This window comes from Carcharodon carcharias, chromosome 22, assembly GCF_017639515.1.
Source record: "Carcharodon carcharias isolate sCarCar2 chromosome 22, sCarCar2.pri, whole genome shotgun sequence".
NCBI classification, from domain to species: domain Eukaryota; kingdom Metazoa; phylum Chordata; class Chondrichthyes; order Lamniformes; family Lamnidae; genus Carcharodon; species Carcharodon carcharias.
In genome coordinates, this window is record NC_054488.1 from 2,709,674 (window position 1) to 2,733,049 (window position 23,376).

General features: G+C 41.8%; 1 protein-coding gene across 5 annotated transcripts in view; it reads left to right on the forward strand.

Annotated features, from left to right (window-relative positions):
• Positions 1–23,376, forward strand: part of LOC121293622 (jupiter microtubule associated homolog 2-like) — a 38,822-nt gene that overhangs the window by 10,738 nt on the left and 4,708 nt on the right. For 2 of the 5 annotated variants that reach the window (XM_041216756.1, XM_041216757.1), the window contains exons 3-5: positions 5,494–5,621; positions 7,554–7,593; positions 17,351–17,376. In XM_041216756.1, coding sequence (XP_041072690.1) covers positions 5,494–5,621; positions 7,554–7,593; positions 17,351–17,367 — 185 coding nt within the window. In that variant the 3' untranslated portion in view covers positions 17,368–17,376. Of the gene's footprint in view, positions 1–5,493; positions 5,622–7,553; positions 7,594–8,593; positions 11,307–17,350; positions 17,377–23,376 lie in introns of those variants that run through there. The other 3 variants (XM_041216754.1, XM_041216755.1, XM_041216758.1) reach the window with 2 other exon arrangements.

The following is a 23,376-nucleotide window of genomic DNA, read 5'->3' on the forward strand; positions in this document are numbered from 1 at the left end:
CCAGAAGTGCCGAGTGGATGATCTCTGTCATCTCCGGAAGTCCCCAGCATCACAGATGCCAGCTTTTAGCCAATTCGGTTCACCCCACATAATATCAAGAAATGGCTGAAGGCACAGGATACTGCAAAGGCTATGGGCCCTGACAATATTCTGGCAATTGTACTGAAGACTTGTGCTCCAGAACTTGCTGTGCCCTGAGCCAAGCTGTTCCAGTATAGCTACAACACTGCCAGCTATGTGGAAAATTGCCCACGTATGTCCTGTACACAAAGCAGGACAAATCCAACCTGCCCCACCAGTTTACTCTTGATCATCAGTAAAGTAATGGAAGGGGTCAGCAACAGTGCTATCAAGTGGCACTTGCTTAGCAATAACCTGCTCACTTATGCCCAGTTTGGGTTCTGCCAGAGCTACTCAGTTCCTGACCTCATTACAGCCTTGGTTCAAACATGGACAAAAGAACTGAATTCCTGAGGTGAAAGTGACTGCCCTTGATATCAAGGCAGTATTTAACCGAGTGTGGCATCAAGCAGCCCTTGCAAAACTGGAGTCAGGGGGAAAACTCTCCACTGGTTGGAGTTATACCTAACACAAAGGTTGTGATTGTTGGTCAGTCATCTCGGCTCCAGGACATCACTGCAGTTCTTCAGGGTAGTGTCCTAGGCCCAACCATCTTCAGTTGCTTCATCAATGACCTTCCTTTCATAAGGTCAGAAATGGAGATATTCGCTGATGATTGCACAATATTCACCATTCGTGACTCCTCAGATATTGAAGCAGTCCATGTCCAAATGCAGCAAGACTGGACAATATCCAGGCTTGGGCTGATAAATGACAAGTAACGTTTGTACCACACAAGTGTCAGGCAGTGACCATCTCCAACAAGAGAGAATCCAACCATTGCCCCTTGATGTTCAATGGCGTTACAATCGCTGAACCCCCCACTATCAACATCCTGGGGGTTACCATTGACCAGAAACTGAACTGGACTAGCCATATAAATACTGTGGCTATAAGAGCAGGTATGAGGATAGGAATCGTGTGATGAGTAACTCACCATCTGACTCCTCAAAGCCTGTCCATCTACAAGGCACAAGGAGTGTAATGGAATACTCCCCACTTGCCTGGATGAGTGCAGCACCCATAACATTGAAGAAGCTGGACACTGTCCAGGACAAAGCAGTCCACTTGATTGGCACCACATCCACAAACATTCACTCCCTCCACCACTGGCGCACAGTAGCAGCAGTGTGTACCATCTACAAGATGCACTACAGAAATTCACCATGGCTCCTTAGACAGCACCTTTGAAACCCACGACCACTACCACCTAGAAGGGCAAGAGGGGCAGACACATGGAAACACCGCCACTTGGAAGTTCCGCTCCAAGTCACTCATCCTGACTTGGAAATATATTGTCGTTCCTTCAATGTCGCTGAGTCAAAATCCTGGAACTCCCTCCCTAACAGCACTGCAGCGGTTCAAGAAGGCAGGTTGCCACCACCTTCTCAAGGGCAACTGGGAATGGGCAATAAATGCTGGCCTAGCCAATGAAGCCTAATGAATGAAAAAAAGGTATCCTGCTGGCACCTTTCCATGCAAGTGCAAAAGGAAAGGGAGGGGTTGTTTTGTGTGACTGAGGAGTGGATCAGGATGTCAAGGAGGGAACAATCCCTTTGGGATGCTGAAAGGGAAGAGCAGGGGAAGATGTATCTGGTGGTGGCATCTCACTGGAGGTGGCAGAAATGGAAGAGGATGATCTGTTGAATACAGAGCATAGTGGGGTGGAAGGTGAGGGCATGGAGAGCCCTATTGTAATTCTGGGAGGGGATGGCGTGAGAGCAGAGGTGTGAAATAAATTGAATGCAGTGTAGGACCCTGTCAACCATGCTAGGGATGGGGAAAAAATCCTTTGCTGAGGAACATGGAAGATGCATTGAACTGCTACTATAGAAGGTTGCATTGTTTGAACATACGCATGGAGTTTGAGAAACTGGGGGAATGGAATAGAGCTCCAACTCCTGTAGTCAAGGTAGCTGTGGAAATTCATGAGCTCCCAATATGTAATGTCTGGTTGAGTTGCCTGATGACTGAATTTCTGTCTTACATGTTCCCTATAATCCCTCATATTTAAGAACATTATGAAAGTGAAAATTGTGTCTGGATGGCCATTATACTGAATTATACATATGCTTGTGTCTGAGTTCTTAGTTCAAATATGATACTTGGATTGTATCAGTCTAGTTTAGCCTGGCAGTGGCTTGGAAGGATGTAGAATCAGTGGCTAGGGAACAGTTTGTCATGGAGGCTGAAGACAATGGTTCTGGTTTTCACAATGTTTAATTGGAGGAAATTTCTACTTATGCAGTACTGCAAGCAGAACAACTCCATTGAGGCAGCAGCGGTGAAGCAGAGCAGAATGTTGTTAGTTAATCTGCTAATTAAGAGTACCTGTATATTATCCCTACTCTCCTGTTGCTCAACCAATTTCCCAACCAGGTCAATAATTTGCCTTCAATTCCATAAATTGCATCTTTAGTTAATAGTGTCCTGTGAGGAATGTTATCAATTGCCTTCTGGGGCTCCATATAAATAACAAATCCATAATCATTTTCTTGTCCGCTTTTGTCACCAAAAAAAATCCTATTGGTTGATCAGACTGACCTGCCCTATACAAACCCTTGCTGGCTCTCTCCAATCAGCTGAAAATTGCACACCTTGAAAAGTCACCCTATCCTAAATTAGAATTCAGCAATTTCCTGACAACAGATGTTGGGCTAACTGGCCCAATTTCATGGCTTTACTCCCTCCCTTTTCTTCAGTTCAGTGACATATGCAATTTTCCAATCTAAAGGAATGGTTTCTGTGTCAGGAGAACCTTGGAAGATTATAGTTAGAGCACCAGGTGGCATCATCTGTTCCAGGGGATTTGTTATTCTAGTGCTATTTTCTTTTTTATTGTTACTTTGCTTATGTTAATTTTGGTTATTTCCTGTCCCTGATTCAGTACTAATTTCCTTTAGATTGATAGCATACTGACCTCTTCCTCTGCTGTAAATACTGATAAAGTAATGACTGAACATGTCAGCCATTTCCTTACTTTTATTGACATTATCACCTTCATCAGTTTTAGAGGGCTGGGTCCAGATTCTAATTAATCTCCTAGGTAAAGAAGTTTCTGCTGAATTCCCTGTTGGTTTTATTCATGACTGTCTTGTAAGTATCAACCTTAGATTTGGTCTCCCCATGACTGGAAACATATATTTTCTGTAATATATCTACCCTATCAAACCTTTTGTAATCTTCAAGACTTCAGTCAGATCACCCTCCAGCTTGTAATCTTTCCTGAGTATTAGTTCAGGTATCACCCTTACAATTTTTATTTTTGCATCCTCTCCAGTACTTCTAACCCTCTCAAAAATATGGAGACATTTAATATCTCTGCTTTTCAATTCTATCCCACGAGAAATGAATCCCAGTGCTTTATTTGTCTTTATGGCCTAAATAACCTGTTGCTGTGTTTTTGCACCTCTAGATTTCTTTGCCTGCTGCATTTAGACCCTTTTTACTACTTCATGGGATGAGTTCCCCTGTTAACACCAGCATTAGTTGCCCACCACTGATTGTTGTTGAAAAGGTGATGAGCTGCTGCAGTCCATAGTGTAGATACTCACACAATGCTGTTAGGGAGTTCTAGGGTTTTGACCCAATGACAGTGAAGTCAGGACGGTGTGGCTGGCAGGTAGTAGTGCTCTCATGCATCTGCAACATTGTCCTTTTGGGTGGTAAAGGTCACAGGTTTGGAAATTGCAGTTGAAAGAGACCTGGTAAGTTGCTACAGTGCATCTTATAGGTGGTACATGCTGCTGCGTGTTGATGGTGGAGGGAGTGAATGGCACCCCATCCACAAACAATCAAGAAGCTGCTTCATCCTGGATGATGTCAAGCTTCTTGTATTGTTGGAGCTGCACTCGTCCAGGCAAGTAGAGAGTATTCCATCACACTCCTGGCTTGTGCCTTGTAGACAGGATGGTGGACATGCTTCAGGGAGTCGAGCTGAGTTACTTGCTGCAGAATTCCTAATCTAACCTCTGTAGTCATAATATTATGACTGGTCAGTTCAGTCCAGTTTCTGGCCAATGGTAACCTCCAGGATGACAGTGGGAGATTCAGATGCCATTGACTGTAATGGGGAGATGGTTGGATTCTCTCTTGTTGGAGATGGTCATTCCCTGGCAATTGTGTGGCACAAATGTTATTTGCCACTTGTCAGCCCAAGCCTGAATGTTGTCCCAGTCTTGCGGCTTATGGGCATGACTACTTCAGTATCAGAGGAGTCAAGAATGGTACTGCACACCATGCAATTGTCAGCGAACGCCCCTACTTCTGACCTTATGATGGAAGGCAGGTTGTTAATGAAGCAACGGCAATGTCCTGGGGCTGTGGTGGTTGGCTTCCAACATTTTCTCAACCATCTCCCTTTATGACTCCAGCCAGTGGAGAGTTTTCTGTTTTCCCCTGATTCCCATTGACTTCAGTTTTGCTTGGACTTCTTGATGCCCCACTTGGTCAAATGTTGCCTTGATGTTAATGAAGTCATTCTGACCGTTTCTTTCCAAGGAGTAGGAGGTCCCTTGTTCTTACTACCAAGATGTACCACCTCACACTTAATCCCTGTTTGCCAATTACATGCCTATTCTGCAAGTTTATTAATATCTTCCATGTGTTTTGATGCAGTCCTCCTCTGTAACTACACCCTACAGTCTGCAAATTTTGGAATTGTACAAAATTTTTGTAAACAGTGAACAGCTGGCCCCAGCACCAATCCTTGTGGAACACTATTTCCCACCTTTTGCCAATCCAAGTAGCTATCCTTAACCTACTTCTGCTTTGTAACCAGCTTGCTGTATATTCCGACACTTAAGGAGTTAAGATACAGATCAACCAGGATCTCATTGAATGGTGGAATAAGTTTGAGGGTTGAATGGCCTACTCCTGTTTCTTACCTTATGTAACTTAAAACCATTTGGACATCTGAAAAGACAGCTTCTGTGTATGCATTTCCAGGGAGGTTTAGTTGAATTCATACATGGATATCAAAACTCAGCTGCTTCTATGTTCCTGTTTTGGTATGTACTGGCTACTCTCAGGAGATCAGCTTCAGGTTGTCATACATTCCCTCTAGCTAGTCAAAATATGAGCGAAACTTGTGTCGATAGCGGTGTCACTGCTACCAATTTACCAAACTTCCAATGTCACAGCTAATAAGAGGTGGGATGAAACTGCATGAACTAGTTCTAAGTAATTTGCCTAAACAAACACTGCCTCCTTTGCTACAACACAGTTGATCATCCAGTAAGAAAATGTTTTACATCAGCACCATTTCTTTAGAAAGAGCTGGAATTCAGGTATGGCTGACTGGTATGGAAATGTCTCTTATTACATGGTTCCTGTGTTTCTGCTGTACAGCTCTTTCTTTTCTGCTATTTCTAGGTGGAAAGAGCAGCGGCATCTTTGGAGCAGCTACCACTGAAACACCAGATCCAAAGCAACGGAGAAACCCTCCTGGTGGCAAGACAAGTGGCATCTTTGACACTGTGAAAACACCCCCAAGCACTCTGGTAAATACTGTTTAAACCAATCTGACACTATTCAGCTAGACTTGTAACTTGTTTTGCTGTAGAGAATCTGGGTATCTTGTAATACATGATGGACTGAACATACAAATTAGGAGCAGGAGTAGGCCACTCAGTCCCTCAAGCCTGCTCCACCATGCAATAAGATCATGGCTGATCTGATTGTGACCTCAACTCCACATTCCCACCTGCGCTAATAACCTTACACCTCTTGGCTTATCAAAACTCTATCTACCTTTGCCTTAAAAATATTCAAAGACTCTGCTTCTACTGACTTTTGAGAGTCCCAAAGACACTCAACCCTCAAAATTCAGCTGGTTTAAATGGCTGACCCCTTATTTTTAAACAGTGACTCCTAGTTCTAGATTCTCCCACAAGAGGAAACATCCTCTCCACATCCACCCTTCCAAGACTCCTCCGGATCTTGCATGTTTCAGTCAAGTCGCCTCTTGCTCTTCTAAACTCCAGCAGATACAAGCCCAGCCTGTCAACCTTTCCTCATAAGACAACCTGCCCATTCCAGGTATTTGTCTTGTAAATCTTCTCTGAACTGTGTCCAATGCATTTATATATTTCTTTAAATAAGGAGACCAATACTGTATACAGTACTCCAATTGTGATCTCACCAGTGCCCTGTACAACTGAAGCATAACCTCCTGACTCTTGTATTCAATTCCCCTCTCAATAAACAATAATTCTATTAGCTTTCTTAATTACTTGCTGTACCTGCACGCTAACCTTTTGCGATTCATGCACTAGGACACCCAGATCCCTCTGTATCTGAGCTCTCCAATCTCTCACCATTTAGATAATGCTTCCTTTTCATTCTTCCTGCCAAAATGGACAATTTCCACACTTTACCGCATTATGTTCCATTGGCCAGATTTTTGATCCTCACTTGACCTATCTATATCCCTTTGTAGCCTCCTTATGGCCTCTTTACAACTTACTTTCCCTACTCACCTTTGTCATCAGCAAATTTAGCAACTGTACCTTCAGTCCCTTCATCCAAGTCATTTATATAAATTGTAAAAAGTTGAGGCCCCAGCACTGATCCCTGTGGCACTCCTAGTTACAGCTGGTCAACCCAAAAAGGACCATTTATCCCAAATCTCAACTTCCTGTTAGCTAACCAATCCTTTATCCTACTCTAGCCCAAGCTAGTGTTAGTGGTGTATCATTTCCCCACCACAATTTGTGCTTCTAGCTCACCAATTATATTCAGAATACTTTCTCATTCTGACACTGTTTCCCTCCATTTCTCCATCTAGTTGTATTTAAATGACACTGCAGTGACTGTGTACTGCATATACAATCAGATGCCACACACAAAATAAATGTTGACAACCTGACATGAACACCCTTCTGAAGAGGTGCCTAAATATTAACTGGGGCTAGGACTCCCTTCTCACTAACTGAAGTGCTGTGGTCAGTTGGAGCACTCCTACTGAAAGTGGATTCAGCACAGATCTGCTCTCTGCGAAGATTATTTCCAGAATTTTTTATTTTAATTTGATTTCTAGCATCTGCAGTGTTTTGCTTATGTATAATTTAGCACAGATGTTGTCTGACCTGAATCTTTCCAGCACGTTTTAAATATTTTGTATTCTTGGTGTATGTGGCTTAACCACTGGAAAAGTTTCCCCAAATATTTATTACTTGAGTGGAGGTTTCCACCCCTGTCCCATGGGATAGCAGGATTCAATGCAATGCCTCAAGTGCTGCCCCAGCTGAACTAACTTGGCTCTGTGTGGACCTGGGGTCTTTCTCTGTATCAGTGCAGTATTAATGCTTCCATGTTAAATTTGCTGATTTGTCTATTCCTGCTATTGTGCATGGTGATATTTAACAATTTGGATTTGTCTATAGCCTTGATTTTCATGCTAATTATATTTTAACACTTTTTTTAAAATCCAGGACTTCACAACTGGGAAAGATGAAAAGTGCCCAGATTCATGTAAGTAAGATTCTGGAGTAACTGGCATGGTGGAGATTCATCTTTAGCTTTCCCCCAGTGTTTCCTGTGTTTTCTGAATCTGTGTCCTAAAACAGCCTTATGAAGCTTGTGATTTGTTTATTGAATAAGTTTACATGAGGTAGATGTAAAGTTTTTTTAAACTGCAATACCTGGTATCTTTGTTAGCTGGATTTCCTCATGCAGTACTGCTAACTGTCCCAGTCTTGCTTCCATGTGTCAGCTGTAGGCTGCTGAATGCTTTGCATGAACTAACACTGCTATTAACCAATCTGAAATGACTCACTGCACTTGCTGTTGGGTTCTGTCTGGTTAACTGGCTCCTGTGAAGCTAATCTACATTTTGCATCAGAAAAGCATGCTAGCCTGGTTTCAGTCATTGCAGTTCCTAAGAATTGTTTTTAGATTTCAGTAACTTGCACCTAGGCCAAAACTTGGTCAGTCCTGTGAAACCCACTGCAGGAACATTATCAACCATTGAATCTTGAGTGGCGCTTGAAAGCTTTTGGAATGCTGCCCTCTTAAGACTTGGTCAATAACTGTATAGGAACTAGGGCTTAAGGGCCACTGGTATATGGAGGAACTTGGAAACCTTTTCACAGTAAATCCTAGACTTTGATTTGAATTTAACTGGATTTATCCAAAAAGAGAAGTTTATTGCATTGCTAAAATTGTGAAAGCGTCAGTGATACTGGCTTGAGGCTGGCTCTAATTTTTTATATAATAGAAGAGGTTATGCATTCCTGTTTTAAGAAGATCAAAATTGGGCTCTGACTATAATCTGGTATTGCCGACTCTTCTTTGAAAAGGGTGTTTGTCATTCAATGGATGTCAGTCATCTTCTGACTGTTCCCTCAGGTAGCCATTCATGAATGTTGACTTTTGGCAGGTTATTTCTCTGGGAGGTCAAAGTCATGATCCAAGTGCATTTCCAGCCTGGATAACTGCGTGTCAAACCTTGTTTGTTTTTTTTTCTCAACAGGTGGACACTGAGGCCAATATCAGTCTCATATCCCAGCAGAAATCGACCAGACCAACTCACTTACAGACCTGGCATCTTGTTTGTGTGTCTAAATTATAAATCAGCCAGTGGGAATACTTAAGCTTGTTACCATTGGGGATGCATAGTCTATCTAGATGGTGGGAGAAAGAGAAGTGACTCCTATGAAAAGACTGGATCTAAACTGTTTTTTTTATTGCAGGTTTCTTATTGAGATGGTGACAGTAGCTGCAGTTATTTCACTATTAGGAAAAGTACTTGTAATTGTTGCACTGTTTGTTGAGGATGAACCTTGGTCTCCTATCCATGCGTGGCCATGGCTGAGGGAATATGGATTTAATCATTATTGCACTCCAGTGACTTCTCTCACTAGAGGCTCTTCAATTCTCAGGTAGTCAGGAGATTAAAGCCATGACTAATTAAACTGCTAGAATTTTGCAGCAAGGAGTTAGCACCTAGCCACCCTTTGGTGGATTTTGCAGGGAATCTTGCTTATCTGTTGCATTTTTTTTAAATGCCTGTTAGTAAATAGACTGGCACAGACAGGAAGGAGTGGGTTCCTTTAGAAAACCAGAACTGTGGAGGCTATGATAAATACATGGCTGTTAGGACACTTACTATGTGCTAATTTCCCTGAAATCTATGCATCCTAGCTAATCTGTATTTTAAACACAGTAGCAAGCTTTGGCTAGAATTGCTGACTTCTGCATGTTGAATCTTTAAACTGGACTTCCACTGTTAAACCTGAAATTTTTCAAAGTGGCTTTATACAGGCTTCAGGTTGCAGCATTGACCTCTTCAGTGCTTTGAGAATATTGATTGTAGTCTAGTTAAATGCTAACTCCGTATAAGTGGTCTGATTTTTACAGCTTCTAATGTCGTTGTGACATGGTTCAGACATCTCTTCATTCAGCTTGTTGTCTTTGTTAGTTTGCAGTTAACGAGCCTATCCCTATCCAATAAAGCCAGCGCAGGGAGATGCTGGTTGAGCTGATATCACTCTCTTGCTAGTCATTTTAGTTCAGGTTTGGAGAGACTGCTGTCCTGTCTATTTTGCTTGTAATAACCAGTTATCTTATCCTATTCTAATTATACGAGGGAATGTTTGAGTCCACCCTCTAATTTAAGACTGAAGGTCCAAACTTTTGTAGCCTGTTCTTAGTCTACCTAGTCTCAATACCAGTTGGAAGGAATTATGCACCACAAGCATTTCAGAACAGTACTCATTTAGTGCATCGGGACTTGAATAACATTGGTAGTATGGCTGATTACAGCTCTACTTGCTGCTGGTATTTTACTGAATACAAGCTTTGAACACCTTTCAGTCAACTGTGGTATCTGCACCTGACACCTGAATTCATTGGCAGATCAGTTAAACATCTAGACTGCTTTAATGCACCTTATACTTCAGTGTGTGAACATTTTTTGCCAGGATTGTTACACACCTCTTGAAAATTGTCCAACTTGAGCCTGAAGCTCACTGCCATCATTCCATGGATAGTGTAACTTCATGTCTGCATTATTTTTAATTCCCATTGTGCCTTGTACAATCTTTTTCATACATGTATTTTCATTCATCCACATTTTAAATCTTAAATTTTTAAAAATTGAAGCAAGAACTATAGTTTTTTTTTTGAGTTCTGGTGAGCTGTGCAGAAAAATGGTTTAACATGAGCTGACAATCATAAACCAAATTTCAAACAGGATTCTGAGGTGCCAGCAGGACATGTTTTTGATCTGTTTCAGTGACGTGGACACAATTTAAATATAAATGAGTGAGCATGCTCAGATACTTGGGTTAATGATGGCTGAAGTGAGTCTATCCCTCCAATTGCCTTAGTTTTGCCCTCACTTAATTTGTTCACATCCTATTGTAACTTGCTGCTCCCTCCTAACTTGTATCATCTACAAATGTGGATAAAGGAACAGATATAATATCCAGTCAAATGAAAGTTGAGTCTCTAGAACACCCCCTGGTGGGGGAGGGAGGCACCACTTGTTGCACCCCACCAATCGGAGTGTCTTTCTTTTATATCCACTATCTCCAGAGTTAAAAGATTACCTCCTTTGTGTGCTCTCATTTTTGCTGATCTCTTATTTAAAATCTTATTACTTATTTGTCTTAATCAAAGTGACGCTGAACAATTCAAGCTGACACTCATCAGCTCATTTGTTCAAATGCTTAGTCATTCTAGCCCTAATGACTATTCTAATTTCCCAACAACTGACATTAAATTGACGGGATAAAAGCAAAATACTGCGGATGCTGGAAATCAAACAAAAACAAAAATAGCTGGAAAAATTCAGCAGGCCTGACAGCATCTGTGGAGAGGAAGATGGTTAACGTTTCAAGTCCGTATGACACTTCATCAAACTGACAGGACTAGTTATCTGGTTTCTTTCACCAATCTTAATTAATGGGATGATGTTAACAAATTTCCAATTTAATGGTACAATTTGGAATTAAAGGAACTTAAAAAAAATTAATTATCACTTCTGGAGTTACAGGTCCGGGATTTTTATCCTTCTGGAGTCTCATTATTTTTCTCCATTACTGTTTTTATATTCTTATTGAATTCAATGAGTCCCTCCTTTTATTATTTTCCTTTCTATCAGTAGTAATTTACTGTTCTCATCCTTTATTGTGAAAACGACTAAAGTACTCATTTAATAAATCTGCCATTGCCTTGTGTTACGATCTGGCTAGGGACCAGTAACTTTGTTTAAAGTGGACAGTTTGAAATCCCAGTTACCCACAAGAATAGTCACAAGATTCCATGGTTTTAAATAAAATAAACTTTATGAAGATAGAATATTAGATATTGTTTTACTTTCCTAACATTCAGAATTAACATGAAGTATGAATTAACAGGTAAACTGTAGTCAAACACGACACTTGCACATTAAATGGCGGATGCAACTAAGACAGGTCACACTGATTCCTCACCAACCTACCCAGATGTCAGTGTGCACTGCAAGTCACCAACCTACCCAGATGTCAGTGTGCACTGCAAGTCACCAACCTACCCAGATGTCAGTGTGCACTGCAAGTCACCAACCTACCCAGATGTCAGTGTGCACTGCAAGTCACCAACCTACCCAGATGTCAGTGTGCACTGCAAGTCACCAACCTACCCAGATGTCAGTGTGCACTGCAAGTCACCAACCTACCCAGATGTCAGTGTGCACTGCAAGTCACCAACCTACCCAGATGTCAGTGTGCACTGCAAGTCACCAACCTACCCAGATGTCAGTGTGCACTGCAAGTCACCAACCTACCCAGATGTCAGTGTGCACTGCAAGTCACCAATCTTGTTGAAATTCTGTCTCCCTGATGAGGACTTTTAACTCTTAACTTTCAGAAATTTAGCCTCTGAGTTCCCTCAAAAGCTGTTCCAACTTGAACTGTCTCAACTGTTCACCTAATGGTTCAGTCTCTTCTCCTGAGACTACATTCCATAAAGCTGCACTCCCATCTCTAATTGCTGGCACACTTCCAACTCTCTGACTGCTAGTCTCACTAAGCTGGCACTGCCCCTGGTTTTTCCCAAACTCTTTTTCCAGCCTCCTATAAATGGCTCCCAGGCTTCTCTGAGCCCCAACTTTCCTCAGCATGGAACCAATGGCTTTCTCAGCATCCCAGAAAACTGCTCCCAGGGCTTCTCTGAGCTGCAAACCACACAAGGTGCAAACTGCAACTCTCAACTGCACCAATGGCTACCAGGGCTGCTTCAAGCCCTAACTGCCTGGAGCTGTTAATAGCAGTACCCTTTTGTATAGTCTTTCCCCTGCTGCAGAACACTTGCTCTCCCAGCAGTCACGTGGATAAATTGAAATCCAGAAAACCTTCTCAAGCTCCACCTATCTCCATGAAGTCTTTCAGGTTCACTGGTTTTTAAACGAATACCCAAAATAAATCTCTCTACTGCTTGCAAAGAAGTGCAGTCTAGACATGTCTCCAGCTAATTAAGCCCATTTTTGCCTTATGGCTCTTGCCTTTCCAGCTTTTAACCCTTTAAGTCAACATGGCCCAAACCTTTTTAAGTGTAATAGATTCCAAGCTGCTTTAATTACATTTATCCCATTTTTCTACAGTTAAACTTTTAATCTTTCCAGACTAGACATTACCTCTAAAATATTAACACAAATCATGAACTAGATATTTGTCAGTTATTGTTAGAAGTTCTGACCTCCCTCTTCCCTCCTGTTCCCCTTAATTATGCCCAAATGACACAGGATGTCCAGGCCCTAATTTCCAGACAGGATATGCAAGTTCTCATATCTCAAATTCACTGAGGCCATGGTTAGAGGTTTTGGAGTTTTTAGTATCACATCCTCTCCCGATTAACTTTATAGCTGTTCCTATGAACAATTTTCTGTTGCTTACAATGCTACACTTGTCTCTATAACTCTTTTGAGTACAAACACATTTCCATCTGTTCCTATTCAGATGAAGTTACATTGTTTCATAGTTTTGCCATTGTGAGATTTGAACTCTTGATCTTGGGGTTACAAGCCCAGTACTATAACCACTTGGCTATTTAGGCCAAGCCCACTTGTCTCTGTAACTCTTGAGTACAAACACATTTCCATCTGTTCCTATTCAGATGAAGTTACATTGTTTCATAGTTTTGCCATTGTGAGATTTGAACTCTTGATCTTGGGGTTACAAGCCCAGGACCATAACCACTTGGCTATTTAGGCCAAGCCCCACTTGTCTCTCTATCCACATTTTTTCACCCTGAAGGATAATTGGTCCTGCACCTGCTGTAATCTATTGAAGATTTAATGAAGGTTCACACCATACTAAAAGAATGGTGATCATTTTGCACATGAACTCTAGGTAAATAACTTGTGTAGGATGCCCAGTAGCAAATGATAAAGAGTATAGCATATAACCTTTCCATGACCATGCCATGCTCTCTCCCTACATTTTTTTCCTTCCAGTGTGCCTTCTGCAAGTGGACAAGTGTCCTTTGCCATCTGTAGAGCTGAGCAATAATATTTATTTCATTTGTGCAAATTAAACTTCACTTGCCAGTTTTTACCTGCTCATTTAATCTATTATTGGCCCCTTGCAGCTTTCTTGCAGAGGAAAAGGGGGAGGGGAGGAAAGTCTAAAAGCAAAGCTCTGGGTGGAAGATGAGAGAAATTAAATGATGGTGAGAAAAGGGATAATACCTTGCACCATCATCCCCTTTTATCACATAATCTCTCTTGTTTTAAAGCCATATAATCATTATGGCAGGAGGGGGTCATTCATTGAGTCCATGCCAGCTTCTCAAAGCAGTGCAGTTTTCCACTTTATCAGATTTTCCTTCTTTCTCTGCTTTTCCTGCCTCTTTACTTTAAACCTGTTACATCTGTAGCTTTTTCCAGTTCTGATGAAATGTTAACTATTTTTCTTAGTTGCTGCCACACCTGCTGAATCCAGCATTCATGTTTATTCCATGTGCTTTCACTCTTGTTAATCTCCCTTTGTGGTGCCTTATGGAAGTGTGAATAGATCATGTGGAACGTGAGGAGTGTCTCAAGTTAAACTAACTTTGTTAAGCATAATTTGCTCTTTTGAGTTGGTAATTATTACACAGGAGGCCCTTAAGTCCAACCAGCTCTTTTTGATCAATCCAGTCAGTCCCATTTCCCCAGCTTATTCCTGTAGTCCTGGAAGTTTATTACACTTGAACAGAAGGAACTGGAATTCCTCAGGAAGTGTCCAGCCATCTTCAGCTACCTCATCAATGACCTTCCTTCTATCATAAGGTCAGAAGTGGGGCTGTTTGCTGATGATCCAACAATGTTCTGCACCATTTATGATGACTCATACTGAAGCTGCCCTTGTCCAAATGCAACAAAACCTGGACCATATTCAGGCTTGGGCTGAGAAGTGGCAAGTAACATTTGCACCACACAAGTGCCAGGTAATGACCATCTCCAACAAAAGTGAATCTAATCATCTCCCCATGACCTTCAATGGCATTACCATCACTGAATCCACCAACATCCTGGGGGTTGCCATTGATAAGAAACTGAACTGGACCAGCCATATAAATACTGGGGCTACAAGAGCAGGTCAGAGGCTGGGAATTCTGCAGAGACCAACTTGCCACCCAACTCCCCAAAGCCTGTCCACATCTACAAGGCACAAGTCAGGAGTGTGATGGAATACTCTCCACTTACCTGGAAGAGTGCAACTACAGCAACACGCAGAAAGCTTGACACCATCCAGGACAAAGCAGCTCATTTGATTGGCACCCCATCCACAAACATTCACTCCCTCCACCAATGCACAGTAGCAGCAGTGTGTACCATCTCCAAAATGCACTGCAGGAACTCACCATGGTTCCTTCACTGGCATCTTCCAAACCTGCAATCACTACCATCTAGAAGGACAAGGGCAGCAGATACATGGGAATGCTACCTGGAAGTTCCCCTCCAAGCCCCACACCATCCTGACTTGGAAATATATTGTATTTCCGTCACCGTCAAAATATTGAAGCTCCTGCCCTAACAGCATTGTGGGTGTACCTGCATCACATGGACTACAGCTCAAGAAGGCAGCTTACCAGCAACTTGAATGCAATTAGTGATGGACAATAAATGCTGGCCTAGCCAGCAACACCCACTCCCATGAATAAATTAAAAAGACAATTCTGGCACACATGGTCCCTCCCTTAAATGCATGGTCCTGAAGTTCCCAATTGGCACAGAACTGCAAAGAACAGGTCTAAGCTGCCCATTTATGATCTAAGAAAAATGTTCTTTCCTCTTTAGAATTAGGTTGATATTTTGTTTAAAATACTTTTAACTAATGCCTTTAGGCCAATTCAATGCTAATATTCTTATTCTCATTCTATTGTTATACTTGATTTCAATTTTATTAGTTTAATTTATATTTTCCCAGTTCTAGTTTAAATCACTGCCCTTTTAAAAAAAAAACCTCACCAAAAAATACTCACCAATCACTTGCATACTGCCCTCTGACATCATTCCTTGCTTTTTTTTGGAAACACAAGCAGTTCTGTTCCCCTGTGCTCTCTCTTCTCTGCCATTGTCACTACTGTCTCTAGCCAGGTCTGTTATTCCCCTGCTCTTATTCCCACTACCATTGCTGGTGTCATGATCAGGTCTCTGTTTCTGGACCCCTTTTAAAATTGCATTATTTAAGTTTATACTGCATCCCCTCCTCCCCTCTAAAATGCATCACTTCATGTTTCTTTATTAAATTTAATCTGCCAGGAGTATACCAATCTTTCTGCCTTCTGAAGCTACTATTCCCTTCACTGTTTGCTTTTGAATTTTATGTAGTCTGCAGGCTTTGAAATTTATTGTAAATTGGAAGTCCAAGTCATTAATATACATTTGAACAGTGGTCCTCATACTGACCCCACTGGGCATCATGTATACTTCCCTCCAGCCTGAATAATAACCCTTCACTGCTATTCTTGTTTCTGTCCCCCTTTTAATCTTGTGGGCTTTGAGGTGTTTTACCCAACTTTTGGAAGTCCATATACACTATCTTTAACTTTTATTTACTTGAACTCTTATCAAGTTTCAGACATTTTTTCCTTTAAGTCAGTATGGACTGTTATTTATTAACACTTTTACATTTTCCAAGTGACAATTAACATTGTTTTTGGAGGTTTCCCCACGACTGACATTGATAACTGGCTATAGGGTTGTTGGGTTTATCTCTTTGCACTCCTGCAGTCCCCTGGCATCATGCCCATCCAGAGGCTCTGCTATTTCCACCCTTCCCTCAGCAACGGGATGTATCTCATCTGGACCAGGCCTTTACTTTGTGTGTTGGCAACCTTAAAGTACATCTTCTATTTTTACCCTATCCAGTTTCTCTTTACTGCAAGACTTGCAGCATTGTCCTTAGTGAAAACTGATGCAAAGCTTTCGTAGTTTGTGAAGTCATGCCTGCAACCTCCACAAAGAATTCCATTTTGATCTATAATCAACACCACCCTTTTTTTGAATATCATTTTACTCTTTGTGAATGCTTTAGTTTTTCCTTTTGTTACTTAGTAGGTATGAAAATAGACTAATTTTGTTGCCCATTTCCTTTTTCAATTCTCTGCACTCTTCTGCTTGATTCTCCACTGTACAATGGACCTGACATTTATCATGTCTCATCCTGTTTCATTTTAATCTGAATTTTTCTAATCGTCCAGCTTTAGCTTTATGCTGAAACTTTTCAGAAACAAGGGTTTCTTGTTTAATGGCATGCTCCCACATGTCTTGTGTAGGGGACAGGCTGTATGCTTTCTGAGCATAAGTTTACAGCAGAGTATCATAGCCCTAAGTTTTCTTTACAAGAATTGCTTACCTATATATGAAGGGAATGCATTGTCGAACAACTTTTGTCCATGTGCTTTAATGCTCTTTAATCCTTTAAATAACTTGTTAGAGACATTGCTTAAAAGACATTAACATCTTGCATAGTCTTGCCAATGACCTTTTGTTCTGTAGTTTCTACTGCATTGTGGTACAGGTATGACTGGGTACAGTCTGGCATCAGCAAAAATGAACATTAAGTAATTGAGTACATTTGCTTGGATAAAGGTGAAGCCTAGAATTCTGTAAATGGCCTCTGGAAAGATTCCAACTGCCCACCCTCAAACTGATGGTTGCCATTTCCTTCAGATTTATGGCGTTTACATGAAGAAAAAAAATTACCTGAATTGTGGAAATGCTACCACTTTTGCTAATTTCCTTTCTCTCTCCTTATAGTTCGCACTGGCCAGTAGGAGTGTCAGGTAACAAATGCATGCACAAACTGTACATTTGAAACTTGTCTTCTCTGTTCCGGATTTTAAAGTTTGAGAATGGAAGGGTTTTGCTGTGTTATTGGTAAACCTCATAATTTGTGATTTCCTTCTGGGTTCTAGTTGTGTACATCTCAGATTGTTAAGAACAGGAAAGCTTTACTCCTGGTAATGAGATGGAACCTCAGAACCAGCTTCATAGTTTAAAATTGAATAACCAGAAGGCTGCCTAATATCTGCTATTGGCGAAGCTGAATTTTTACCAGTTCTGTTGAGCCATTCAACAATTTCCATCAGAAATTAGGTTTGACAAGAACTCAAGGGAACAGATAGGGTAGACTGGGAGAAACTATATCTGTTGGCTGGGGAGTCTCGATCTCAGGGGGCATAATCTAAAACTTAGTCCAATCTTTCAGGAATGAAATAAGGAAACCTTTCTGCACTGAAAAAGCCATAGTTTGGAACACCCTTCCACAAATAGAAATTGGCCATTTTTAAACTGAGATTGATGGATTTTTGTGAGACAAAAATATTGAGGGATGTGAGACCAATGAAGTTGGATTATGCCTGATCTGCAATCTCATTAAATTGTGGAAAAGGCTTGAGGGGCAAAATGGCCTACTCCTGTTCCACCCACAGGTGACTACCACAGACAGTGATCTACTCAGATTCACTTTAATGACTTTGCTCCAGCTTCAAAACACTGTCTAAAGTTAGCTTTATTTCATCTGGGAAAGAAGAATGGTTAACTGGGTTGGAAGCAGACGAAATGAGTCAATTACTTGTGCAGATAACCAGTATCTTGCTTGTGCAGTTATGTTATACTACAAAATAGTAGCCAGGGCCACGCGTCAATTTAAGGCTTGAGCTAAATAAATGGTTGTGTTTTTACTATTCAGTGTATTCGATTGATAAGCAATGCTGTCAATTTGCTCATCAATGAACTTGCTAGGTGGTTTGATAGATGGATGAAGTAAAAGGCCCAAAGTTGGCTTTTCTCTCTTACTCCCTTTCCATAGTTGCCAGCAGTGTGATTTCTCCAAACTAAATATATTGGTGCAGAGTTGGCGAAGGGTTGTAGTTCTGCTGGAGATACTTGCTTAAACTTTCGAAAGGTCTCCTTGATGACGTAGCTAATGTTTCAATTGGGAACGTTCTTAGATATAAATGATACAGACTGAGATTGATGGAACAATAGTGATATTTATTGAGGGTGACAAATTGATAGATATCTCAAATCTGAGTATTGTGAAGTGCCAAATGCACTGTAGGAATCAGTGGGTGAGCTTTTAGATGAAGATCAGGGACCACTGATGTGCAGATTGTACAAATGTCTACACAAATAGATATGGTTAGAAAAAGACAAACCTGAATCCTTGAATTTATTTCAAGGTATGAAGTACAAAATGAAGTAATATTCAGTAAGCCACAATTGTATCATGTGCAGTATTGGCTCCTGACTATATGAAAGATAAAATAAATGGAAAAGACAGTGTAACTTCACTAGCATGTTATCAGTGAGGATTTACAAGCTTGAAGAAACTTAAGCATAACCCGAAAAGGCTGAGGAATGGTCTGATGGAGCCTCCATCGTGATTGGGTACTCTGATTGTTTACATTGGTTAGAGAGGTGGTTGTGGATGCAAATTGGAGATAAAGGAATGAGTTGGGGAAACCTTCTCAAAGCTGGGTTGAATTCCAGAGAAATTGTTGCAGAAAAGTTGCATAATACTTGAAAAATATAACTAGACCAGTCTGCTTATGTGGAAAAAAAAAAGCACAAACACAGTTGAAGGACCAAATCTCTGGTTCCAAGACTGATGCCAAAAACTGCATCCTGAGAATTGAAAATTTAATGTAGAATGCCTGGCTAGCAGCTGTGATGCAAATAGTACAACGTTAACTTCAATCATATTGAAATAATTAACTTGAAGATAGGACATAAATTCAAACTATTGATGGGCATTTTAGATTTGAAATGCTTATCAGTGGGGAGGGAAAAAATGAAATGAACTTCAGTGGGTTATTGGTCAAAGGTTGACTTATCATTCCAGCCCAAGTACATTGCAGCAGGTATCGCTTAAGCAGTGTCTTCAGCGAACCATCTGCAGCTGCTTCAGCAAGAACTGTCCTCCATCACTAAGGTCTGTAAACTATAATCGGCAACTGTTCCACATGCTAAAAATGAAACAGTCTGCGGCAAGACTTGGGCAAAATTTATATTTCTGACTAGTAGAAGATAACCTTGCCACCATATAAATGTCAGTCAGAAAACGTCCAACCAACTCCCCTAATCTTAACTGTTGTAATTTGAGTTTTCTAGCAGAAATGACTTGTGAATCACCTTTGATCAAAACTTGAATTGGACAAGCCAGGGCATCACCATGCCTAATACCCTCTTAAGCCCCTTCACCATTCCCAAGACAGGAGAGTGATGCAACACTGCTCACTTGGATGGATACCATCCTAACAAGGATATACATGCTGTTCCTTTATTATTGAGTCACAATCCAGGAATTTGCTTGTCATTCAATGTATCGATACAAAAACTAGTGATTCAAGGAAGAAGTCCACTATCTAATGACCACTAGGAATAGACAAATGTAATGTTGCCAACATCAGCCATTCCTGAGAATAAATGCACTCTAAAGGTGCGACTAGTGAAGTTTGTCTTCTCCATTGTTTAGTTCCCTGATGTAGGATGTCACTTATTAAGTGGTCATGGTATAGGCAGCACAGAAATGAACAGGTTTATGCTCCATGAGTTTACTCACTCTACTTCATCTAACCACATCTACATAATCTCTCAATTCTTTATTTTTTTTCCCCTTTTGTCTTTAGCTAGTGTTGCCTTTAAATTTTTGTGCTAGTTGTCTCAACCACTACTTGTGGTAGCAAGTTCCCCATTTAAACCACTCAGCTGGGTAAAGAAATTTCTCCTGAATCCCCTATTGGATTTATTAGTGACAATCTTATATTTATGCTACCAAGTTCTGGTTTCCCACATAAGCAGACTCGAGGGGTCATATTCTCCTTGGGGGAGGCTGTGGCATAATGGTATTGTTATTGGACTGATAAGCCGAGACCCAGGGTAAATGCTCTGGGGGCCTGGGTTCAAATTCCACCACAGCAGATGGTGAAATTTGAATTCAATAAAAATCTGACGATGACCATGAAACAAACCATTGTCAATGGTTGTTTTAAAAACCCATCTGGTTCACTAATGTCTTTTAGAAAAGGAAGTCTGCCATCTTCACCTGGCCTACATGTGACTCCAGATCTGCACTAATGTGGTTGATTCTTAAATAACCTCTGAAATGGCTGAGCAAGCGACTCAGTTGTATCAAACTGCTAAAAAGTCAATAAAAAGAAATGAAACTCATCAGACCACCCAGCATCGATCTAGGCACCATAAATCACAATGGCAAACAGCCTGTTCACCCTCCTTGCTAACATCTCGGGTTTGTGTCAAAATTGGGAGAGCTGTCTCAGATTAGTCAAGCGACAGTCTGACAATTATACTCATGGAATCATACCTTACAGATAATGTCCCAGACGCTATCACCACCAGGTATCTCCTGTCCCACCACCAGGACAACCCAGCAGAGGTGGCAGCACAGTGGTATACAGTCAGGAGGGCATTGCACTGGCAGTCCTCAACATCATCTCGAGACCCGATGAAGTCTCGTGGCATCAAGTCAAACATGGGCACGGAAACCTCCTGTTGATTACCACATATTCCCCTGCCCCCCAGCTGATGAATCACAGCTCCTCCATGTTGAACAGCACTGAGGGTAGCAAGGGCACAATTTACTTCGGGTGGGGGACTTCAATGCCCATCACCAAGAGTGGCTCGGTAGCACCACCATAGACCGAGCTGGTCGAGTCCCAAAGGACATAGCTGCTAGACTGGGTCTGCAGCAGGTGGTGAGGGAGGGAACCAATGAGGGAGAAACGTACTCTACCTCATCCTCACCAACATGCCTGCTGCAGATGCATCTGCCATGACAGTATCGATGGGAGTGACTGCCGCATAGTCATTGTGGAGACAAAGTCCCATCTTCACGTTGAGGACACCCTCCATCGTGTTGTGTGGCACTACCACAGTGCTAAATGGGATAGATTTTGAACAGATCTAGCAACTCAAAACTGGGCATCCATGAGGCACTGTGGGCCATCAGTAGCTGCAGAATTGTACTCTAACACAACCTGTAATCTCATAGCCCAGCATATCCCCCACTCTCCCCTGGCTTGGTGGTAATGGTATCAACCCTGGCTTAATGAAAAGTGGAGGAGGGCATGCCAGGAGCAGCACCAGATATACCTAAAAATGATTATTCATGTGCCAAGCAGCAAGTGACACATATGTTACTTGCCATTTCACAGCCCAAACCTGGATACTGTCCAGGTCTTGCTGCATTTGGACATGGACTGCTTCAGTATCTGAGGAGTTGTGAATGTGCAAGAGTTAAGCAATTACACAAACAATGGATCAGATCTAAACTCTGCAGTTATGAATGGTGGTGGACAAATTAAACAAGTCGCTGGAGGAGGGGGCTCCACAAATATCTCCATCCTCAATGATGGAGGAGCCCAGCACAGCATTTGCTACAGTCTTCAGCCACAGGTGCCAAGTGGATGATCCATCTCAGCCTCCTTGAGATCCCCAGCATCACAGATGCAAGTCTTTAGCCAATTTGATTCACTTCACGTGTTATCAAGAAACAGCTGAAGGCACTGGATACTGTAAAGGCTATGGGCCCTGACAACATTCTGGCAATAGTACTGAAGACTTGTGCTCCAGAACTTGATGCCCCTAGATAAGCTGTTCCAGTACAGCTACAATGCTGGCATCTACCCGGCTGTGTGGAAACTTGCCCAGGTGTGTCCTGTCCACCAAAAGCAGGACAAATCCAACCTGGTCAATTACTCCCCCATCAGTTTACTGTCATCAGTAAAGTGATAGAAGGTGTTATCAACAGTGCTATCAAGTGGCATTTGCTTAGCAATAACCTGTTCACTGATACTCAATTTGAGTTCCACCAGCGTCACTCAGCTCCTGACCTCATTACATCCTTGATTCAAACATGGACAAAAGAACTGAACTCCTGAAGTGAGGTGAGTGACTGCCCTTGACATTAAGGCAATATTTAACCAAGTGTGGCATCAAGGAGCCCTAGTAAAACTCGAGTCAATGGGAATCAAGGGAGAAACTCTCTGCTGGTTGGAGTCATACATAGCACAAAAGATGATAGTTGTGGTTGTTGGAGGTCAGTCACCTCAGTTCTAGGACATCACTGCGGGTGTTCCTCGGGGTAGTGTCCTTGGCCCAATTATCTTAAGCTGTTTCATCAATGACCCTCCTTCCAGCCTGGTCAGAAGTGGGGATGTTTGCTGATGATTTGGTTCTGAACATTACACATTCATGACGACTCAGATACTGAAGCAGTCCATGTCCAAATGCAGTAAGACCTGAACAGTATCCGGGCTTGGGATGTGAAGTGCAAGTAACGTTTGTGCCACACAATTGCCAGGCAATGACCTTTGCCCCTTGATATTCAGTGGCATTACCATCACTGAATCTCCCACTTTCAACCACGTGGGGGGGGTTAACATTGACCAGAAACTGAACTGGACTAACCAGATAAATACAGTGACTACATCAGCAGGTCAGAGGCTAGGAATCCTTTGGTGAGTAACTCACCTGACTCCCCAAAGCCTGTCCACCATCTACAGGGCACAAATCAGGATTGTGATGGAGTACTCTCCACTTGCCTGGATGAGTGCAGCTCCAACAACACAAGTTTAACACCATCTTGAACAAAGCAGCCTGCATGATTGGCACCCCATCCAAAAACATTCACTCCCTCCTCCACTGACAGTGCCAGCAGTGTGTACCATCTACAGATGCACTGCAGAAACTCACCAAGGCTTTTTAGGCAGGACCTTCCAAACCCACAACCACTACCATCTAGAAGGATAGATAGATGG